The following is a 23,668-nucleotide window of genomic DNA, read 5'->3' on the forward strand; positions in this document are numbered from 1 at the left end:
ATTAATATAAATTTTGGATATTATGTAGTGAAATAGGTCAATGTTTCAGCATAACTCAATCAACAAATATACACTAGATGACTCATGCATCATGTTACAAAATCATGGATTAAAGATTTATACAAAGTGTCAGATAGCTCACTGGATTTTAAGGTCACAGAGTATGAAAAGTGGATTGCTATGATTTCATGTTTTACATTGCAACTGAACGTTGAAAAACTATTAGTCAAATTTTGGTATATATCAAAGACTATCCAAAGTTATCTAAAAAGGTCTATTAAAATACTTCTTCTTCTGGCTACCTATCTGTATAGGGCTGGAATTTCTTATGCTTTACTAAAACCTATTACAAACAACTGAACCCTGAAACAGGTATGAGAAGTTGGCTGTCTTCTATGATGCTGGAGATGAAAAAAACTGCAAAATATCAAATGACATTTAAAAAAAACTTTTTGTTTTGGAATATATAGTTATTTTTCACATAGTATTGTTAACATGTAAGGAATTTAACTTTATTTTAAAGAAATTAAATCTTTTTTTAATTACCCACTTTATATTTTGAAAACACTTAAACAGAGATATAATCCATATAAACAAAAGTTCTTTTGGAAAGTTTTTAGAGTATAAGGGAACTTAAAACTAGACAATTTGAGAATCATTGTTTTAAGGGCACTATCCTAAAAGCCTTTTATTTTTTTCTAAAGATTTTGTTTGAGGGAGGGCGGGAGATGAGGGAGTGGGACAAGCAAGCTCCCTCCTGAGTGAGAAGCCCAACACTGGGCTTGATCCCAGGACTAGAGATCACATCCTGAGCCAAAGTCAGAGGCTCAACCAACTGAACCACCCAGGTAACCATCTCCTCCTCCCCGCCCCCACAAAAAGCCTTTTAGGTGAGACGGATTTCTTTCTTATTTCAATTGAAATAATTTAGTAAGTGTCCTACAAATTTCACTCTGGCATTAAGACAAGCAATTAATATTCATGGACAACAACTATGTACCATAAACAAAGCACTACAAAATGGGCAGCAGAATGACTAAATTAAGACCTTTAACTCAAATACCTGCAGATTCTGGGCATGTGACATAAATACATAAACTAATCTCCATATAAAAATATTCTTCAAAGTCTCCACATTATTTTTCCATCAGTCATGTTATTTTTCACAGAAACTTCAATTCTAAGGATATGGCTTTCATTGTAAAACTGTCATAAGAAAGCAGTATCACAAGTGTCATCACAAAGAGTCATGGACCCTACTGTCTCCGGCTTCTTCCCTGAGTTCAGAGAAACCCTCTCTGGCCCTGTTCCAGCTGGACCTCTTCCTTAGGGTGAAGAATCTGCAGAGGCAAAGAAGGGGCTGTGGCTCTAGTTGATCTTCTCTGTGCCTCCTTCTAGCATCTGTTAGACCACCTTCCAAAAGTCTGAACTCCAGAAGTCTCTGGCACAAACATTCCTCAAAAAAATTAAAACTTGAGCTACTCTATGATCCAGTAATCACACTACTGGGTATTGATCCAAAGAAGAATATGAAAACACTAATTCAAAAGTATATATACAACACTATGTTCATTTAATCATTACTCATAATAGCCAAATGATGAAAGCAGCCCAGTGTCCACTGATAGATGAAGAAGAAGAGGTGGCATATATATACAATGGAATATTATTCAGCCATAAAAAAGGAAAATCTTGCCATTTACAACAACATGGATAGATGTACAGGGTACAATGCAAAGCAAAATTTGTCAGAGAAAGACAAATACCATATGATTTCATTCATATGTAAAATTTAAGAAACAAAGCAAATGAACAAAGGGGGAAAAAAAAGACAACTCAAAAAACCAGACTCTTAACTATAGAGAACAAACAAATGGTTACCCAAGGGGAGGTGGGGGGGGATGGGTGACATAGTTGAAGGGGATTAAAGAGTACACTTGTGATAAGCACTGAGTAATGCATGGGACAGTTGGATCACTATATCGTGCACCCAAAATTAATACAGCGTTGTATGTTAAGCTACGCTGGAATTGAAATTTAAAAAAATATAAAGAGCAGTAAAAAATACTTCTTTGCCAAATGAGTTTGAGTTGCTTTCATAAGTTAGGTCTCTTCTCTATGTTTATTCTCCTGACGGATGGGACTCATCTCTCCTGCACGTAAGTACCCCTAGACCTGAAGGGTGGCCATGGGGTGTTGGGCTGTAGTGGACAGAGCATGTACAAATAGTGGGACAGAGTTGGGGCCAGAAAAGCACAAGGACAAAGCATGGGCTGAAGACTGGCTCTCCTTATAGCACCACATTCCATCCCAAATGTAAACTTAGCCTTCTGGGTTGTTACAAAGGTCTCTTTGTTAAGGGAAGAGTAAATGACATATTTTATCTCCCTTCTCCCCCACCCGATACAACATATTTTATACAATAGTTTGTTGCTCTGATTTATAACCTGATTATCAAAACATGAAATGTGGGTAACTGTATGCTCTTGCCAGGCTGCCACTATTAAGGGACGAGCCTGGCTATGGATGCTGGCCTAGGTGCAGGGCAGGCCTAGGGGACAGGGAAAGAAGATGACCAAACTGATAGCACCTGTCTGAAGAGGACAGACATTTTCAGATTCAGTTGAAATTTGCCAGATATTCTGATTTTTACAGAGATGTTAGGAATCCAAATTTTCATGCAGAAATTCCTATTTTTAAATTCCTGACAACTAATCAAAGAATACCTGGTAGCAAACACGGATTGGTCCAAATATTGAACTTGGCAGACGATAACTTTCCAAGGGACAACCAGATTATAACATCTGGATGTGAAGAAGGTTTGTTATACGGCGAGGTTTCCAAAAACCTTCTCCCCAAATCCTCACCAGTATCACAATTAATAGCAATGCTAATAATAACAGCTGCTACTTACAGAATAACTAATGCAAAGCCAGGCATATATTGTCGACTGTGTTATTGCCATGTCATTTATACTTGCAAGGTTTTCTCATCTATGGGAAAGCTTTGGAACTCAACCGTCTATTTCTATTTAGCCAGTCCCGTTTATAATAATTCTTATCAAGAAATCTGCTTACGCTTCTGCAGGGTGACTTGATTGTGGAAGGGTAAAGTATGTGCATGTAGATTAGAACAATTTACCTGATCTGTGGAGGGATTAAATCTTGGCATAAAGTGTAATTAAGTGAGTTAATCTGCTTCCATATTGATTCCAAGCTTGTAACTCAATAACAGGCTCTGGGTGAGTGCAAGTTGAACCCTTTTGAGCAATATGGGCATCAGGCATGAAACTCTTCTTCTATGCCAATAAAGTGTCATCTCTTGATTATGACTTCTTTTATTGCTTTTCCATAACTCCTTCAAATGGTATTCTAGATGGGCTATAAAGTAGTTAATCAGAATAAATTAAAATTTGTACTTAGCACTAAAATGTAAATTAATTGTAGGTTTTCTCCCAAATCTAACCATTTTAAACATCTGGTATATAGATTTTAGTGCTTCATTCACTCTAATGGTGATAATTTTAGCAAGTTGTTAAAACTACTTTTCACTTCCTCATCATAACAGTTCAAAGGATGCAGCTAATGTATCAGCATCGAAGCATCTCTCACAAACTCATTAGAGAAACAACCAGTCCTCTTTGGTTCATCATAAAGTAAAATAGAGCAGAACGTTATCATCTGCCCACTGCCAACCACACAATGAAACCACTGGCCTTACCGTGAAGAAAATTTAAAGTTTTCAAGAATCAAGGACATTAAGTACAGAAAATTAATCTTTTCACTGCTATGTTTTATACTTCTGAATATCAATTTTTACCAGCTGTGATAGTTTCTTTTTTAACATCTGCTGGAGAGTGGAAAAGATGCATAGCGATTGTATTTAAGCATAGCAATACTTTTTTTTTTTTTGATGATTAAGGCCAACAGAATTATGGAAAATTCATGACTTGCAAATGATATAAATTATAGAAAGATTGAAAATGCTCATAACTTACTTTTAATTAAGTAATAAGCCAGAACAGATTTTTCAGTAGTTTTGAGTAATGTGCATTGCAAATGACAGGCAATAATTCATGCAAAGAGGATCATATATTGAGTTCAAGATGTTCATATTTCATTTTTACATTGCAAAGCTGTTTCAATTCAGTTTTTTTTCTTAGAGCTTTGCTTATCCCCATTTCGTGTTAAATAGCCAACTTGACCAACTGTTTCCCCAAAATTATTCACTATTTTACTCAATTGTTTTTCTGGTTTGGCTTCTTAAATATAGAGGACTTCGATCCTAATGTTTACAACTCTGGGCTGAGAGCAAAGAAAGAATCTAGACAGGCCTCTCTTCACATCATCAAATGTTCCATTTTCATAAATGATTTTCCCTGGACTTTACTGAACTTGTCATTTGTTCAGCTTCATATAGACATAGCTTCAGAGATCACATATAGAAAAATCATCTTTTAAAAAGTAGACAAAAGTTGGCAATCCAGTTTTCAACAAAATGGTGTATGGATATACTCCTTATCTGGTTTAAGTCTGCTTACTTATCAGGTAGGCTGAGGCACTGGAAGGTGGGTGATGCCAAATAACTTGCAAGACGGAATGATGCTCTTGCCAAAAAAGAAAGAAAAATTGTCATGGAAGAGTAGAGGCAAATCAGGCAATTCATATTCTCATAAGCAAAGTTATTAGGTCATGTTTCTTCACACATAAGAGACTTTCAGATACTCGATTAAAAACATTTTTTCCATCTTAATAGAAGTCTCCAAAGGTTACTTAAAACTATTTGTGCCTTATCAAATTAAATGTCAAAAAGAGTAAACTTAGGAGCATACAGTAGGCATTTTAGTTGACTTCTCAAAACACATGGCACCCCAGGTGATTCTCCAGTCTAGGAAAGAGCTCCTTAAAGGCTCTACATTAGCATCTTCAGGTGTTATCTGCGGACCCAGAGCTTTGCTACTGTCTGGGAGCTTGTTAAAATCACAGTCTCTATCTCCTTACCCTCAGACCTACTCAGTCAGAGCCTCATTTTACCAAGTTCGGTCCCATGATTCTCATACAAATGTAAGCACTGCCCGGCCACACAAGCGTCTCCAAAGTGGATTTTAGATGTGCCCGTAACATTGAGTCTAGGGGGTCTCAGACCATTCACTCCTGCCATAGACAGCTTGAAACACATTCCAGTTTGCCAGAGGAGTATTACCGACTCCTCTATGTGCCATGAAATTTTAAAAAAAGGTTAGAAAATCCTTGATTGAGCTAATCAAGTTCATCCTATAACCCCTTCCAGAGATGGTTTAGGAATGGGCACAAAATCCAACTTCAGCCAATGAAGCACGAGATAGTCTTTTAGGGAGTGAAGGAGACTCAGGGAAAATTCTTTTGTTCCTAAGATCCCTCAAAGAGAGGCACTTTCTTATTCTTCGGATTATTGCTGCATCAGGAGGCTATGCCTGAAACTGCTGATGTCAGTCCTCCTAAAATCCTGAGGATGAAATCAACACCAAAGATGACAAAGCAGACAGGTTGAGAGCAACTCTGTTCTCGATAACAAGGCTGAGCCACAGAACCAACCAGTCCTAGCGCCTGCATCACAACTAGATTTATTATATGAGGTAATGTATTGCCTTATTTTTTTCAGCCAATTTGGGTTGAGGTTTAGGTTAGTTGCAAATCATCGTAAGACAGAGAAATAATGGATAATTTTGCTGATTGGGTCCAAATTGCTTCATGCGTTTTTAAAGGTAAAGCAGTTCTGATACCACAAGCATCTAGAGCATTATCTATAATTCTAACCATTCACTCGAGATTCCAGGAATACAAGTTCCCAGTGAAAACTGAGCAGTGGAGTTGAAATGAGTGCAAATGAGGTCTCCTCCTGGCACAGCATTTATTCTCAGTGTTTGCTGAGTGAATGAATGAATGAGTGATGGCACAGGTGCACAAAATTAAAGTTGCCTTTCAAAACATTTATAATTACCTTAAATTCCATTTGATTTTTACCTCTCCTCTTTCTGAAATCTAGCAGGGCTCATTAAAAAATTACTGTTGCTAAGGAGGCCCTGTCAACATCATACACTTAGGTAATTTTACTGTCACAATTCTCTAGGTCTCCTCCCAATGTACCTAGTTATACGGCATGGAGATATACCCATAATATTTGAATTATGCAAAGTAAAATATATTAACTACTATGTCACACCACTCCAAACCAAGGGTCCCTGCAGTATCTTATATTTTTCTACGTATTCAGGGGTATTTGCACAGCCAAGAGATAAGTCTCCTCATGCCTAAGGAAAAGGGATTTGCTGGAGGCCTTATGTTCATTTAAATCCTCTCCTAGAAGAGGTTACTTTCTCATGGTAAAGGTGGTTCCCCCTTACTGATACAGGGAGATTTATTGTCAGAAGAGAAGAGAGTGTTGCAGAATGTCAGAGTGTCCCTTACTTGTTTTCCTAGAGAATGATGAATATGTAGTATATGCTCGTGTCATTGATATTTCCTACTGTATTTTCCCCATGAATATCCCAACTTCCTGGCCCTTCAAGGTATGAAAACCCTAGGCATGGGTTTTCAAAGTCTCTTAGAGTTCCCAACAAGCTTCCGCTTTGGTAGCTGCCATGTTTTCCGGCTTAATAACATCCCTCTTACTGGTTTTTTCCCTTCCCTGAAGCACTTCTTATTTTCTTAATGACGCTGCCTGCACTTGAGAAATTCTTGTTTTTGAATCCTATCTGAGGTCTGCTTCTGGGAGAACCTAATCTAAAACAGGGTCATCCCTTTTCAAGGTGCTCATCCAGAACCAGACTGTACATCTGTTTTAGGGGTAGCAAGGAGAGGCAGCCAAAAATTAAAATCAACAGTAAGGGGCTGCCTGGGTGGCTCAGTGGGTTAAGCCTCTGCCTTCGGCTTAGGTCCTGATCTCAGGGTTCTGGGATCGAGTCCCACATCGGGCTCTCTGCTAGGCAGGGAGCCTGCCTCCTCCTCTCTCTCTCTACTTGTGATCTCTCTCTGTCAAATAAAATCTTAAAAAAAAAAAAAAAATCAACAGTAAGTGGGGACATCATGTAGTAGGAAAAGAAGAACCAAAGAAGGGCAAATAGAAGAAGTGCGAGTAGAGAGGTGGTCAGGTAAGGCACCTTTAGAAAGTGAATGTGAGCTAAGACTTAAAAATATCAAAACACAAGGCACATATCAAATATCTTTTTAAATGAACAAAACGTAAAATTTTGGATCTGCAGTGACTTAAATACAATTGTGTTCCCTTGCTCCAGAACAGAGCAAAGCAATAGCAATTTCACTTTGTGTTATTACCATTCTGCTTTATGACACATGGAACCTGCTGGCCTCCGTCTGACATACTGTGCGTTGGAGAGTCTGCTCAACTCAAACTTCTTCCCTAATATTGCTACCCAAATCAATTTATCTTCAGTTCCAAGGGTGACAAGATTGTTGTCTACTACGTGGAACATGGCTTTGGACAACCCTTCTGCTATTAGAGAATATTCTTTGGAGGCAAACTTTGCAATTGGATCTGTACTTCCACGCTTTCGGCACAGGTCATAAGCACAGTGTCCCTTACCTTGCCATCCAAGAGAGATTTCTCTTCAGGGAAGAAGATGCAACTCCAAATGGCCCTGGGAAGTCTATATGTAAATAGCAGTGGAGTGGGACTTTAATCCAGGGTGGAGGGAGTTTGATGAGTAGCTTCCAGAGAGAAGGCAATAGAGTAAATCCAAGTATCTAACATCATTAAAGAGTATTTGGTGACTCCTAAGTTGAACATCCATTTTTGTTAAAAGACAGCATGTTAGACAATCACTTGATTTATATGATCATCCTTAAAATGTGAGAGCCTCACTCTCTATGAGAAAGCCTGTATGAGGGCTGTTGAGGAGACAGAATCATAGAAGTGGGGCTCCTTCCTCTGGACTCACAAGAAGCTTCCCTGGCCTGAGGGCCTTGCTATCTTGGAAAGGACTCTGAGCTTAGAGACAGGCACAAAGAGTATACAGTGCAGAATCCATTTATGTAAATTATTTTTACAATGAAAAAACTAATTTATAGTGAAGTGGTACAAAAAGACACCACCCTAAAATGTGCCTCTTTGACAAATTATTTTAATCCAGTTATTTTTAAGAAACTAAACACAGGAGAAGTTTTGAAAACCAAGTATAAGTTACCCTGTTGTAAGAGACATTTACATATATAAAGGAAAACTCCATTTGTAAGGGTGCCTCTCTCCCCATAGCAGGAGAGAGTCGGGAGATGACTCAATCTCTAGAACCTCTTATCAACAGAGAAAGCAACAACTTAAATATGCATAAGAACCTTACTTATGATTACTGGGCTTTTCCCTATAACCTGCCATAACCCACTCCCCAGCCCCAACATCCTTTCTGTCTTTAGTTGAAGATGGTATTTAGGGTGATGACTTCTGGCCATTTCAGGGAGTTACTCTGTATTTCTGGGTCACTCCTACGTATACAGGAGATATACTGTTACTAAACTTTTGTTTTTGTCCTCTTAATCTGTCCCAAATGATTTTAATTCTTAGACCAGCAAGAAGAATGTTGCAAGGTAAAGCAAAAATTTTTCCTCCCCAACAATACTGTTGGAAGTAGTAGTTCTATTTGGTGAGAGGAAGCGGGTAGTAAGAAAGGTGGAGTACAAAGGGGCCATCTGAGATGTTGATAATGTATGATTTCCTGATGTTGGTGGTAACTGAAAGGAAAGGTTCACTATGTAGAGCTCTACCCATCATGATTTGGCCACCTTTTTGTTATACTCCTTAAAAATGTTTATAAAAATAAAGATGCAAAGAATCACGAATTCATAGGAAATTAGTCAGAAATATATAAAAAGTTATGTTCCTTTCTGCTACAAAAAAAAAAAATGTGGTGCTGAACAGGATATTTAGAAATAAAATAAATTAGGCTTCCTGTACAGGAAGCAGTGATAGTAGCTTTACTATTTATCTAAGCTGGCTGAGTTATTACGACTAAAATATTTGACCACAAATGTTCAAGTAGCTAAATGTGAAAAGAGAAGCAATCTGCATAACTTAGTTCTAAAAGGCAGTATTATATAGGTGAAAGCAAATGGAACTGGAAACACAAATTATGTGTTAGAGACCAAGGAAAAAGCATCCTACCTAACATTTATCAAGCACACACTATTTTTTCCAAAAATGAGAAAGTTTGTATTTTCATTTTATATTAATATAATAATTTCATGAGGTCATTGGCATTATTATACCCATTTGACAGATCATGAAGGTGAGACTCAGGTTAAATAATTTTCTCCTGTTCCCACAACTAGGAGATGACAGGGCAGCATTTGACCTCAGACCTGATCAACTCAACCTGTTGCATGTATCAGTGGGTGGATTTGGGCAAGACATTACACCTCTGTAAGCCTCAGTGTCCTCTTCTGTGAAGTGTGGGGGGGGTCCCCCCAGATTGGCTTTGAGTAGCAAACAAACAGTGGTTGTGTTCACTGTTTGGATTCGAAAGGGCAGGCTAGGTTAACTGCAAAGAAAATCTTTTCCAGAGCTGAACTCAGCAGAAATGGTAGCCTCAGTAGCAAGAATCTCAATTACGGCAGCATTCACTAAGTTGCCTGATCAGAAGAACCAGTAAAAACAATCCATTGTTAACAAATACACATTCCTGGATCCACTCTAACTGTGCAGACCACAGTCTCCAGAGCAGGGTCCTGGGAAAGTATCTTTACACCATTTCCCACCCCCATGGTGACTGTTCTATTCTTATGCAGCAAAGGTTATGAAATAATTTATATGCAAACAGCAAATCATGGAACACATCAAAAACTAATGATGTACTGTACGGTGACTCACATAATAAAAACAAAACAATGAACTCTGGATTTCAAAATTCAGATAAGCTTCTCAGAGAAACTATTTTTATCCTGACTCTCAAGTCATGTAGAAAAAAAATAAATAAATCATGTTTCAATAAATGCTTTTCTGTAGGGGTCTAGTATAGGATCCAGTCAGGATCTAGGTAACTGGCTTTCTGGTAACAATATTGGGATAAAGCTCAGGTATAAAGGGTATAAACTTTAACTCATAGGTAAATCCTGAAGATCTAATGCACAGCATGGTGATTATAATAGACAATACTCTACTATTAGATTCAAAGTTGCTAAAAGATTAGATTTTAATTGTTCTCATCACAAAAGGAAATGATAGTTGTGTGACATGGGAGACATGTTAGTTAATGCCTTAATAGTGACATTGCAAATATAAATGTATCAAATCAGCATGCTATACATCTTAAATGTATACAATATTATAAATTATATCTTAAAAAACGGATAATTAGCAAGCCATTAATATCTTACTTTCAAGCAGATATTCAGAATTTTTTTTTTTTAATGAAGACGCTATACTCTCATCATTTCAATTTTGTTTTCTGAAAGGTATGTTTATTATAACCAAATCTTGTGGTTAGAGTCAAAACCATGTTCTTTCAATACCTGAAAAAAAAAGAGGGAAGTTTCCATTCTGTATTTAAAGCTTAAAAGACTGACAGAATGATTCAAAAAAGATATGAAAAGTAGGTTCTGCCACTATTTTTCTACAAAAACACTTGAGAACTTCTACTTTAAGTACTTGGTTAAGAAGACGGTTTTAAAAATTGGAAACACAGATGATGTGATATCCTGCTAAAGCTGATGTTATCCAATGTAATATTTCAGGACTTTAGGAGTTAAGAGACCAGGGATAATATGAGATATGGGAACACAGTGAAACAGTTACAAAGAGAAAATTTGACAAAATTTCCCTGTTCATAACTTTGTAGCTGTCCCCAGCCAATCCTGGAATTCCTGCTTAGAAACAGTATAGGGGCTAAGGGCAGGCTGCCCCACTATGGGCTACTTTGGCAGGAAAATTACTCTAAGCTGAAAGCAATCGAGACCCTATCAGCTCGAGAGAAACTTTTGCACCTCCCTTAAACACACAGAAGAGGTCTTTCCCAGAATAAGGATCACTCTCAGAGATATTATCAAAATGGCCCATTTGCATGGCAGGGCAAACATCTAATTACCAAACATCTGCTCTTCTTATCACCCTGTGAATTGTATTCCTTTCCCCTGAAGTCCCAGACTCCTACCCTCTTTCTCCTTGGTTCAGAATGATGTGTAGACCTCATATTGCCTGTCCTTGGAATTTTCATGTCTGTGTGGATTCCCCATACATGCTCTACTAAGTTTGATTTTCTCCTGTTTATCTGTCTCAAGTCAATTCCATTCTTAGTCCAGCTAGAAGGACCCTTGAAAAGGAAATAATTCTTGTTCCCTGACAACAGCATTAGGAATATTTACCAAAACAGCCTAATAAAGAACATTCTAGAGATACATAAGAACATCTGAATAACAAAAGTAATTTTGAGTATTTGCAGAGTAGCAATACCCAGTATCAAAACACAGTAAAATTCAAGACAGAGTGGACAAAAGGCATAAGAAAATTGCTTTCATGAGTGATTCTGGCAGCTCTCAAGAAAAATGATCAAAGTTCCAAAAGATTTTAACAAGCCCGAGGGGTATTACTTTGGAATGATCAAGAATAGTTTATGTGTAGACACAAATGTGGGGGAAGAGAAATCTCTTAAGAAAAACAATTTTTCTTCTAGACGGTGACAGGGCAAGAACAGAAAAGAAAAATTGCCTGTCCTCTGAGCTCTACTCAGCTCAATTAGTGAGATGTCACAACATGAGATGTCTCAACATGAGAGCAGTTTCGATTGGCAGACAGGCATAAAGGAAGAAAAAAAAAAAAAAAGGAAGAAGACTGGCCCTTAGGAGCTGTTTTATGCTGCCTCTGAGATGGGAAGCAGTGTACCGGGTTTTGGAATAACTACCACTACGTTAGAGAGAGGTGATGTGTTCTAGAGTATCTGCCCTATTAAATCCTCCCAAATAACCCTGAGGAATGAATCACTGTGCTTCGCTTAATTCTATGGCATATATTTTACACTTAAAACAAAGCCTTTTCAAAGGTGCAAACACCAACACCCCTCCGCACACAAGAATGGTATACCTGAATGTACTTAATCAAGGATAAGCTTGGACTGCCTACCATTTTAATGCTCAAGAATAGGACTTCTTACTCCATTACAGTCTGGGTCTCTTGCCAAAGTACTAAGTCCAAAGTGAGCAGGACATTGCCAGGAATGATTTGGACTAGCCTAGAATGAGTGGGAGTTGGGCCGGTCAAAATGAAGCAAGAAGCCAAAACTGGTTAAGTCGAATTAAAGCTTAAGTGTAGCCATATTTTTCAGGTAAACAGATATTCAGATAGACTGACAGTTTCCACATCATAACATTTTGCTATTAATTAACAAAGTAGTATTAAAATGAGCATAAGCTCTTTCTCTGTAGAAATATTTTTTCATCCGCAAGCCTCTTCTAAGAAAGAAATATTCATGCTAAAATATTTCTGTCCATCTTTGGAAAGAAAAGTATTCTTTAAAACATTATTACCCTACTGTGAAAAATAAAATGCATTATACTCATTTTCAAATTTAGATCACTTCTCTTTGGGGAGAAGACAGACCTTTAAAATTGCAATTATTTCTAAAAAAGCACACATTTAATTTATATCCTCTCATTTAGTTGCAAACATAATCAAAACTCAAAAATGTATTTAAGTAGGCAGCATATATTTTTAAAAAGAATAGGTAATGAATCTCAATGTATCATCCCCACCCCCACCCCCATATACACTGTTAACACACAGATTTCCACCCAAAAACAAAATATAATTTCCTGGAACTCTTGCCTTCAATCACGTAAAGAATTCATAAGGGGAAATATAAGTCCAAGAGAGCTTTAATGTCCCTACATTTGAGCTTTTATTAAGGAGAATTCAAAATAAAAAATAGCAAAAATATAAAGTTAAATAATCTACTCAATATATTATAGACTATAAAAAATTTAAAATATATTATGTATTTTATTATGCACAGGAGAGTCAAGGGCATCAGCCAACTGACCTGATAATCCAATAAACTATTTAGAAGTTTTCTGCCTTGATAAGAGTTTTGAGTAAACTACATGCCAGAACTATTTAGCATCACAAATATACTTAGCAGAAAGCTATTCAAGTATTGCTGTCACTTTGTCACTTCTAGAGAAAAAGCCATCACATTGATAGTTTCAGGTTTAAAAGGGAGGCTTTTTATGAGAGATTATAAATATTGATTCCACTAACAGGTTCAGAGCAGTGTATGAGCTTATGTACATAATACCAACCTTTTTTTTTTTTTTTTTTTTTAAATCACGGAGATTTCAGTGGGGATCCAACAGTCAGGAGTTTTCAGATCAATTTTGAAAGACTCTTTGGGCAATTATAGTTTGGAGGTCCCTATGTCTTTCTTCTAGAAGGACTAGTGTTTTTGAGAATTTAAATGACACATCATAGCATAGGAGACCAGGGTTCTAACATTTTTTTTTACAGAACTAGCCACCCAGTCATCCAGATAGAAGGCTTTTTTTAGAATAAAGCATCTAGTAAACGTCATTTGACAATACACAAGGTAGTGCACTAGGGGCTAGAATGAGTTACAAAAATACAAAGACCTTGCCTTCACAAGACCTCCCGTTCTACAGAGAAATGAAGAATGAATAAGCACATGTAGGTAGGCTGACAAGTGCATTATATATACATATACACAAATTGTATATATGTTTACATATATATTTATTAACAGTCTGTTTGGCTCAATCTGACATATACAGAATTTTCCTCTTGTACAGGTACTGAAGATATGTGCCTCTCTTACTGCTAAAATTTGGGTTATATATTTTTCTAAGCGCTTACTTATGTGAACAGAACAGAGAGTATTAACCTGGTCCTAAAAATAGAAAAGTAAATCTAAACCCGAGAACTAATTGGAAAGGAGACAAATAACCTAAAGCCAGTAGTGAAACTGAACTTTACAAAAAAGGCTCCGTGGGTGTAGCTCTAACTAGATCATATTTCCAGCTTAGGAAAACAAATCGCCACCTTTTCTAAAGAAAACTTGCCATAAATAATGGAAGCTGGGGAATATTTCCTCAATAATGAAAATTCCTGCCAACCCAATTTATTTTCAGATGAGTTAAGAAATTATGGATAACTTTCAACAGTTTTCTATATAGTATGTAACATGCACACATACATATATCACACAAGAGGCTCTTATATTTAAGAGAATATATAATGAAGTCAGCAAAGATTGGTTTCCACAAATCTACTCCCAGGTAAAAAGTGTGTTTGCTTTAGAAAAGAAATTTCTCTAAGGAGAATTTCTTCTAAATTTACAATTTTTTTTTTTTAAATAACAGTGTTCTTCCTTGCTGTTCAGAGACTTATATATGAGAGGGGAAGCGTTATTACCTAATGCCCCTCTCAATTAAATTATGTTAAAATACAAAGTATGGATTAGGGTGAAGTTTTTCAATTCAAGTTGAATTAAGGTATAAGGACCTATTCAGAAACTGTCCCTGTTCCCCTTGCCCCAGGGGATTTACTTGGAGACAAGTCCCAGAAACCAGCTTCAGGTAACAAAGCCCAGATACAAAGGTGGGTCAGGCCAGGTGGAGACATCTGATCAGTGGGGGGATGCATACGGTCTCCCTGGTTACCAAAGAGTATGGGCCCCGCCCTTTGGGAGCCTTTTGGGCGCCAAACCCAATCAAGGTGTAATAGGCTGGTTCAAATGTCTACTAGGGTAAATTGTAACTCAATTGGTCACCTAGCATCACTGTGGAGTTTCCTGTGTGTGTTACAATCTCATTGGCCACATGTGCGTGGCCAGGCCCAACCGAATGGCCTTTGCCCTTAAAAGCTAGACTGTGAAACAGAGAAGGGTCACCCTCTCTTGTAAGAGGAGAGGCCCCGAACGTTCGGTTAGATTCTTGATGCTTGGCATGAAATAAAGCTTTGCTTGACCTTCGCTTTGTATCAGTCTCACTCCTTTAATCACGGACCCATTATTGGGGCATAACAACGGCACACACATGCTAGACATCTGAAACCTCTTTATAGCAGAACACATACCACATACCACACTAAATTTGATTTCTCCTCATTAAAAGCCAGGATTCGTTTTGGAGCATAGCAAACAAATGTCTCTGGAATGCTAATATTCCCTTCTTGAACCCAAGAGTTAGAAATACCTCTTGCAGACAGCCCCATCCTCACATATTTTCACTTATGGAATTTATCTAAGTTATTCTTAAAGTTGGGTTCAAGTTTTTTTTCCAGCTTGTACTACTTCTTAAAGTTACCAGTTTCATATGTCAATCAAGCATTTTGAGAAAGTTTCCTTTAAGTCAAAACAAGTTGACAATTATCTTTATCTTATTCATACTCTCAAATTTGATATACATACTTCTACACATTTGCCTTTGCATACTGAAAATGGAGTCTTGAAGTCTGCACTCCAGTGAAGTCCCTTTAATCCCTTGGTAATTTCCTAGTTCATAAAATTAGCATATTAAAAATCAGTGTTTAACATAAGTGTTATTAAGTTTTAGCTCTCATTGAAGGTTTTGAGAAAGAATAAGAACTACCGTGTATTGTTTATAAATGCTTAGTAGTTATTTTCCTTTTTATTATTATTATTATTTTTTAATTTATTTGACAGACACCTCACAAGTAGGCAGAGAGGCAGGCAGAGAGAGGGGGAAGCAGGCTCCCTGCTGAGCAGAAAGCCTGATGCGGGTGTTGATCCCAGGATGCTGGGATCATGACCTGAGCAGGAAGGCAGAGGCTTTAGAGCCACCCAGACAGCCCAGTTATTTTCCTTTTTAAGTCTGGAAAATCCCCTAGGGAGAGGGAAATAGTCCTCATACATAGAATTCACTAGGAAAATTTTCCTTGTATTCATAAATCTGTCTTACACCTTTCTTTGTACTAAAGCAAGGTTTATTATCTCCTTAGACCATCTCTGCTCTGATTGTTGCTCTCCTGTTTTTATTAATCATATTGTAATATTCCCCCTCACCAAACTACCATATTTGTGAAGTTTTGGGGGTTTCTTTGTTTTTGCAATCTCTATGTTGATTTTATGATTTTCTGCCTTGTCTTCCCCCATAGGTTTGCAATAGTTTTGAGAGAAGAAACTATAGTCACTATATAACTGCATAATCTTAAAAAAAAAATAGAGAGAGTAAAATACTCTGCCATCTTAGAACATAACTATTTTTTGGTGGAATGGTAATTTTTCACTTTCAGTGAATTATGGGTCTTTTAGCAAAACTTATGAGAAAAATATCTAGGATATTGGCCTTAATTGACACATGGTATCTACTTGCATGTCTGTATGCATTCAAATTAATTAAGAATGGAAATATGGATTTCCATTCCATTAAACAATCTGTACAGAAAGTCTAATTAAAAGGGAGATCATAGGGCAGAAATTAATAGAATTAGTAATTGAAGCCTGTGCATGCAGCTATTCTGTTAAAATAGCTGCGTGATTACAAAGGAACTATATACATATAGGACACCTTTCACGACTTTAAGAATAAGGAATTTTCAACAATCATCAACATGTGCTCTACCTATTCAATTGATTAAAAAATACATCTGTCCTAATCTGATAACCACTATATAATCATGGGAGAAATTTGAGGTCTTTATTAAAATTCTTAACTAAGGGGCGCCTGGGTGGCTCAGTGGGTTAAGCCGCTGCCTTTGGCTCAGGTCATGATCTCAGAGTCCTGGGATCGAGCCCGCATCAGGCTCTCTGCTCAGCAGGGAGCCTGCTTCCTCCTCTCTCTCTGCCTGCCTCTCTGCCTGCTTGTGATCTCTGTCTGTCAAATAAATTAAAAAAAAAAAAAATTCTTAACTAAATCTTAGACTGTTACATGGGTAAAGGCAACTAACATACTCTAATCAATTTTGCCTAGGATGGCAATTTTACTAGACATCTATATGGAAGGGTATACTCCAAATTCTATTTATGAAAATAGCTTTGACTTTTAGGGTAACAGGTAGAGAAATAGCTTAGAAAAGACATGAAAAAACTGGAAACTTTAGTGAGGTTGAGAAGAAAAAAATAGATGAAGAGTTTGGTGAAGGAAAAGAGTACCCCATTTTTGGAGTACATGGATGAAACCACTAACTACTTATGCCATAAAGTACTTGACATTCTCCCAACATTAGTATTTATATATTTAGTATTTATATTTAAACACACACACACACACACACTCAAATCATTTTTATAATATGAATAATCAAGTTATACTTCAAGACCACACAAAACCAGGTGGACTATTTCTCATACACATTATCATTGCCAGTAACACCAACTTGGTCTCTGCATTACCTAGGAGTGGACAAGGCCTCCATTACTAACTCTGTTTTATTACTTTATGTCCTCCTAACCCCTCTTTTGAACTTGTGATAACTTTTTATGAGTTACTTGTAGCAAGAGAATGACTTCCATTTCCAAAAGAAATAATCAAGTGAGTAAGTTTTTAGTTTTGTTGTTGTTGTTGCTTCATGTACTTTACCTGATTCTTGAGATCCAGTCTGGGACATGGACGACCTCCATTGTAAGGTTTTTCTTTTAGCCATTTGGACCGAATTCGCACTCCAATCCCACAAGATGAGCTGCAAGACCCCCAACTAGACCAGTCGCTTAACTTGCAATCAAATGGGCATGGGATGACACACTCTTCTTGAATATAACCTGAAAGAAAAAGATTTATGTGAAAATCTAGGCAAAATGTACTGATCAAATTTACCTCTTTATAGAAAGTAGAGTCACAGCTCAGATTGTTCAACAATATCGCTGCAATGGCTTCAGTGCTTTTCTATTCAAATAAACAAAGGTTTTAAGAAATAGGTAATATAGTCACATCTGCATTCCAAATTTGTGCCATCTTATCACTTTATATAGCCAATTCTGGGAGGGAAGAGCAAAGAAAATGCAGTTAATCCTACTTTCTGTTAGGAAGAAATAAATTATCGCAGGGCTAATGATGGCACCATCTCCCCTCACTGAACCTTATGTTCTATAATTCCCACAACCCACTAGCTGGGATCAGGGTACATAAGAGAATGCACCTTTTTTAGTATCTGTGTGCAAAGTTTTCACTAAAAGAGCTCTTGATTCTTACTTCCAGGTAGTGTGGCTTGGAGTTGGGAGGAGGAGAGACAGGATATTAGGAGAAGCAGGATATTATACCAACTACAGAAACAGTGAAAAGTTCCATGATGATATTGACTGGAATCAAGAGACATGGGTGGAAATGCACAGGTAGATGCTCTAGTTATCTGGACTTCTTCCTATCCCAGCCCACTTCTTGCTATAGTCTTTTTCTGGATGATCCCATATTTAACTATCACCTCCACTGATCATTACCAAATATTTATTTCCAATTCTAACCTTACTGACTTTTCTAAGACCTACTGATCCACTCTAATTGGATGCCTGATTATCTCCAAATTTAACATATCTAAAAGTGAGGTCATCAATTTCCTTCAAAAAAAAAAAAGAAAAAGAAAAAAAGAAAGGAAAGAAAAAAGCTAATTCTCTTGTATCATTCATCTTAATTAAGTGCAATATATCTGATCCCTGTACCCTGGTGCCCTGGTGTCCATGCCTGTATAATTTTATCCCTTTGAGTCTGGGCAGAACCTTTGACTATAATAGAATTCCATTCCCATGATTGGATTATAATATATAGTAAAAAGTGAAGAACTTCACCAATATAATAATATGTCAAATTAGTTAATTTTGAGATGATCAAAAAGGAGATTGAGGGTTTGGCCCAATATGGTAGCATAAGAAGACCCTGAACTCACAACCTCTGTGGACATACCAGATCTACATGCAGTTATACAGCAATTCCTCCTGGAGGACTGTGAACTAACTAAACAACTTCTGCACAACAAAAAAAGAGACCATGTAGAGAATGCAAGACAGCTGTGACACAGTAACTAAAGAAACCGCCATGCCTAGTGCTGTGAAGTATAGTGAGAAAGGATAGTACTGAGGGACCATGAATGGGTTTGTCTATCCGGGGCACAGAAACAAACAAGCAAACAAACAAATAAGGTTTAAAAAAGCACTAGAATGAAAAGAAAATAGCCTTAGAACCCTGTCAAGTAGAAAGCTGCTAGAACTCTCTCCAGGTTGGAGAGGCTGGCTAGGATCACAGTGATATTCCCCTCTATCCTACAGATAGCAGCGTCCAGGCATCCTAGCCAGACTACCACTTCAGTAACCCCTGGGCCCCTAGTCCACAGCAGCCCCAGATGCCCCTGGGGCACAGAAAAAGCCACAAGTTAAAAGAGTAACATAAAGGATCCAGCCTTAGATCTCTGACATACAACGGGAAGGCTGCTAGAAATCTCTCCAGGTTGGAAGGCCTGGCAAGTGCCACAGTTTATTTACTCCTTCCATCTTGATAATGTGGACAAAAATGGGATCCAGGAACCATAGCTGGCCTATTGCCTCAAGTGAGCCTCTTGCCTCTATCCAACACTAGCCGCAGCTGTCCCATCAAGGAGGCCCCAGGGCAGCCCATACTGGGACACACCTGGTCAGTACTCACTATAGCTTCAGTCATCTTTCCAAGTTGGTGTAAGCACAAAACACCCCAGAACACTCCAGGTCTGTACCACTTAGGCACTATACAATTTGGCAGGGGGAGCCCTACCTGGAGTGCTTTGGGAACACCTGGGCCACTTCCACCTCAGCTCCAGCCATTGTGCCAGGATGCCTTGGGTGTGAAGTACCCTGGGACACACAGCCCATGCCCAAATAGGCTCCAGTCACCCCACCAGGGTGCCCCTTCTGTGCAGAGTGCCCTGAGACACCCAAGCTTACATCTACTTCAGTTCAGCTGTGCTGCCAGGACAGTCCCAGCCTGGAGGGTCCCAGGATCCCCAGCCCACCACAGCCACAGCTCCAGCAGCGAAAGTGACCAGATATACCTCTAGTTTAGGTGAAGTAGCTCTTCTGCCGAATTCATATAAACAAAGTCAAGCAGATGGGGAGACAGAAGACAATATCCCAAATGGAAAAACAAGGCAAAACCTCAGGAAATGAACTAAGTGATGTGGAAATGTGCAATATGCTTGATAAAGAATTGAAAGTAATGGTCATAAAGATGCTCACCGGACTAAAAAGAGTGAATGAACTCAGGGAGAACTCCAACAAAGAAACAGAAAACATAAAAAAATAACAATCAGAGTTGAAGAATACAATAACTGATATGAAACATACACTGATGGGATCAAAAGAATGAATCAGTAGTCTGGAAGACTGGGTAATGGAAAGTGACCAAACTGAATAGCAGAAAGACACAGGAAAAAAAATGAGAATAGGTTAAGGGATCTTTTGGACAGTATCATGTAAACAAATGTATGTATTATATGGAATCCCAGAAGGACAAAAAAAGAATAAAAGGGGCAGGAAACTTATTTGAAGAAATAGTAACCAAAAAATTTTCCTAACCTGGGGAAAAAGAGATATTCAGTTTCAGTTAGTACTAAAAGCCTCAAATAAGATGAATCCAAGGAGGTCTATATCATGACACCCAAGAATAAAAGTGGCGAAGATTAAAAATAAAGAGAATTTTAAAAGCAGCAAGAGGGGCGCAACTATTACGCACAAGGGAATTCCCATAAGACTATCAGCTGACTTTTTTTTTTTTTTTTTTAAAAGAAACTTGGCGGGCCAAAAATGAGTGGCAAGATATAGTCAAAGCACTAAAAGGAAAACAAAACCAAACCTATAAGAATATTCGATCCAACAAGATTATCATTCAAAATTAAAGGAGAGATAGTGTTTTTCAAACAAAAAAGTCAAAAGAGCTCATCACCACTAAACTTACCTGAAAAGAAACGGTAAAAGGAGCTTTAAGTGAAAAACAAAATGTCATAAAGAATAAAAGAATGAAAGAAAATGGAACTCAAAATAAAAAGATGTAAAATATGACAACATATACGTGAACTATGGAGCAGAGTAAAAATGTTCTTTTAGAATGCGTTGAAGCTTAAGTGACCACCAACTTAATATAGACTGTTATATATTTAGGATGTTATATATGAACGTCATGGTAATCACAAACCAAAAACCTATAATAGATACACAAAAAAAAATAAAGAGGAAAAAAGCCAAACATAAGACTATAAAAAGTCATCAATCACAAAAGAAGGGAACAGAAGTATGTAAACAACCAGAAAACAATTTAAAAATGGCAATAAGTACCTAACTATCAATTACTCCCAAAGTAAACGAGCTAAATGCTGTAATCAAAAAATGTAAGTTAACTGAAGGGATGAAAACCAAGCCCCAACTATAAGTTACCCATAAGAGACTCACTATAGACACATATGAACAAAAAGTTAAAGGATAGAGAAAGATATTCCATGCAAATTGAAGAGAAAAAAAAAAAAAAAGCTGACATAGCAGTACTTATATTAAACAAAGGAGACTTTAAAACAAAGATTGTATCAAAAGACAAAAGTACTACACAATGATAAAGGGATCAATCCAGTAAAAAGATAATGATTGTACATATCTATGTATCCAAAATTTGAGCACACAAATACAAAAAGTGAATATTTGAAGACATAAAAGGAGATACAGACAGTAATACAATAGTAGTAAGGTACTTTATCATCCCACTTACATCAATGGATAGATAATCCATGTAGAAAAAAAAAATCAATAAAGCAGCAGTGACTTTGAATGACACATTAGGCCACATGGACTCAAGATGTACACAGAAAATTCCACCCCAAAACAACACAATACACGTTCTTTTCAAGGGCCCATGGAACAATCTCCAGAATAGATGTGTGAGGTCACAAAGCAGGTCCCCCCAAATTTAGGAAGATTGAAATCTTATCAAGTATCTATCTTTTCCAACCCCAAAGGTATGAAACTAGAAATCAGTTATAAGAAAAGGACTGGAAAAAGGTACAAACACATGGAAGCTAAATGAAATGTTACTCAACAACCAGTGAGTCAATGGACAAATCAAAAAAAAGGAGAAGTTTAAAACCTGAGACAAATGAAAATAAAAATGTAATGGTCCCAAAGCTTTTGGACATAATGAAAGGTATTCTAACAGGGAAATTTGTAGTGATACAGGTGTACCTCAAGAAACTAACAAACAAGCAAACAAAACCAAATGATCTAATCTTTGTCTAAAGGAACCAGAAAAAGAACAACAAAGTCAGTCTAAAGTTAGAAGGAAGGAAATAAGAAGAGCAGAAGCAAATGAAATAGAGACAAAAAGAAAAATAGAAAAGATAAGTGAAACCCAGGAGTTGGTTCTTCGAAAAGCAAAATTGATGAACTTTAGCCACATTACAAAGAAAAAAAATTAAAAAGACCCCAAATAAATAAAATCAGAAATGAAAGGAGGAAGTGACAACTGATACCACAAATACACAAAAGATCATTAGATTATAGGCCAACAATCTGGACAACTAGAAGAAATGGATAAAGCTTAGAAACATATAATCTTCGAAAAGCAAATCAGGAAGAAATTGGAAAATCTAAACAAACTATGAGGAACAAAACTAAATCAGTCATCAAAAAATTTAAAAGAAAACACTATGAGACAAAAGTTCAGGATCAGTGTATTCATAGGTCAATTTTACCAAACATTTAAAGAAGAGTTAATACATACTCCCCAAATTAATCAAAAAAAAAAAAAAAAAAAAGAGGAAAGAAAGATTGAAAATACATTCTGCGAGCACAGCATTGTCCTGATACCAAAACCAAAGGCACTATAAAAGAAAAAAGAAACTACAGGCCAATATCCCAATAAACATGGATACAAGAAAATATTAAGAAATTGAATGTAATGATACATTAGAAAGATGATTCACCATCATCTAGTGGTATTTATTCTGGAGATGCAATGATGGTTCAATATCCACAAAGTATTCAATGTGATACACCACATCAACAAAACATAAGATAAAAATGATAAGGTCATCTTAATATATACAGAAAAAGCCTTTGACAAAATTCAACATCCATTCATGATAAAAACTTGCAACAAAGTGGTTTTTTAGGGAACATACTTCATCATAATTAAGGCCATATAGGACAAAGCCAGAATGGACATCATACTCAACAGTGAAAAATGGCTTATCCGTAATGTCAGGAAAAAAGACAAGAATGTCCATTCTTGCTAGCTTGATTTAACATGGTACTAGAAATCCTAGTCACAGCAGTCAGACAAAATAGGCGCCCAAATTCTAAGAAAATATGAAACCTTCACCATTTGCAGATGGCATGACATTATACATATAAAACCCTAAAAAAGGCAGCAAAAAACTCTTCGAATGAATGAATTCAGTAAAGTTGTAGGGTATGAAATGTATAGAAATCTGTTGTGTTTCTTACATTAACAGCACATTAGCAGAAAGAGAAATTAATGATCCCATTTACAATTGCACCAAAAAGCACAAAATACCTAGGAATTAACTGAACCAACAAGGTGAAATACTTATACTCTGAAAACTATAATGATGAAAGAAATTGAATATGATACAGACTGGAAGATATACTATGCTCATGGACTAGAAGAACCAATGTTGTTAAAGTGTCTATACTACCTCAAGCAATGGACAGATTTAATGTGATGCCTATCAAACACCAATAGCATTTTTCATG

The 23,668-nt window shown here is 37.0% G+C and overlaps 1 protein-coding gene across 1 annotated transcript in view; it reads right to left on the reverse strand.

The window, feature by feature from the left end:
* The window catches only part of THSD7B (thrombospondin type 1 domain containing 7B), an 856,222-nt gene that overhangs the window by 172,763 nt on the left and 659,791 nt on the right, over nucleotides 1-23,668 (reverse strand). The window contains exon 15 of the mRNA XM_032856149.1: nucleotides 17,532-17,710. Coding sequence (XP_032712040.1) covers nucleotides 17,532-17,710 — 179 coding nt within the window. The remainder of the gene's footprint in view (nucleotides 1-17,531; nucleotides 17,711-23,668) is intronic.

The sequence above is a fragment of the Lontra canadensis genome, unplaced genomic scaffold, assembly GCF_010015895.1.
Source record: "Lontra canadensis isolate GAN:19392208 unplaced genomic scaffold, GSC_riverotter_1.0 scaffold11, whole genome shotgun sequence".
NCBI classification, from domain to species: Eukaryota; Metazoa; Chordata; class Mammalia; order Carnivora; family Mustelidae; genus Lontra; species Lontra canadensis.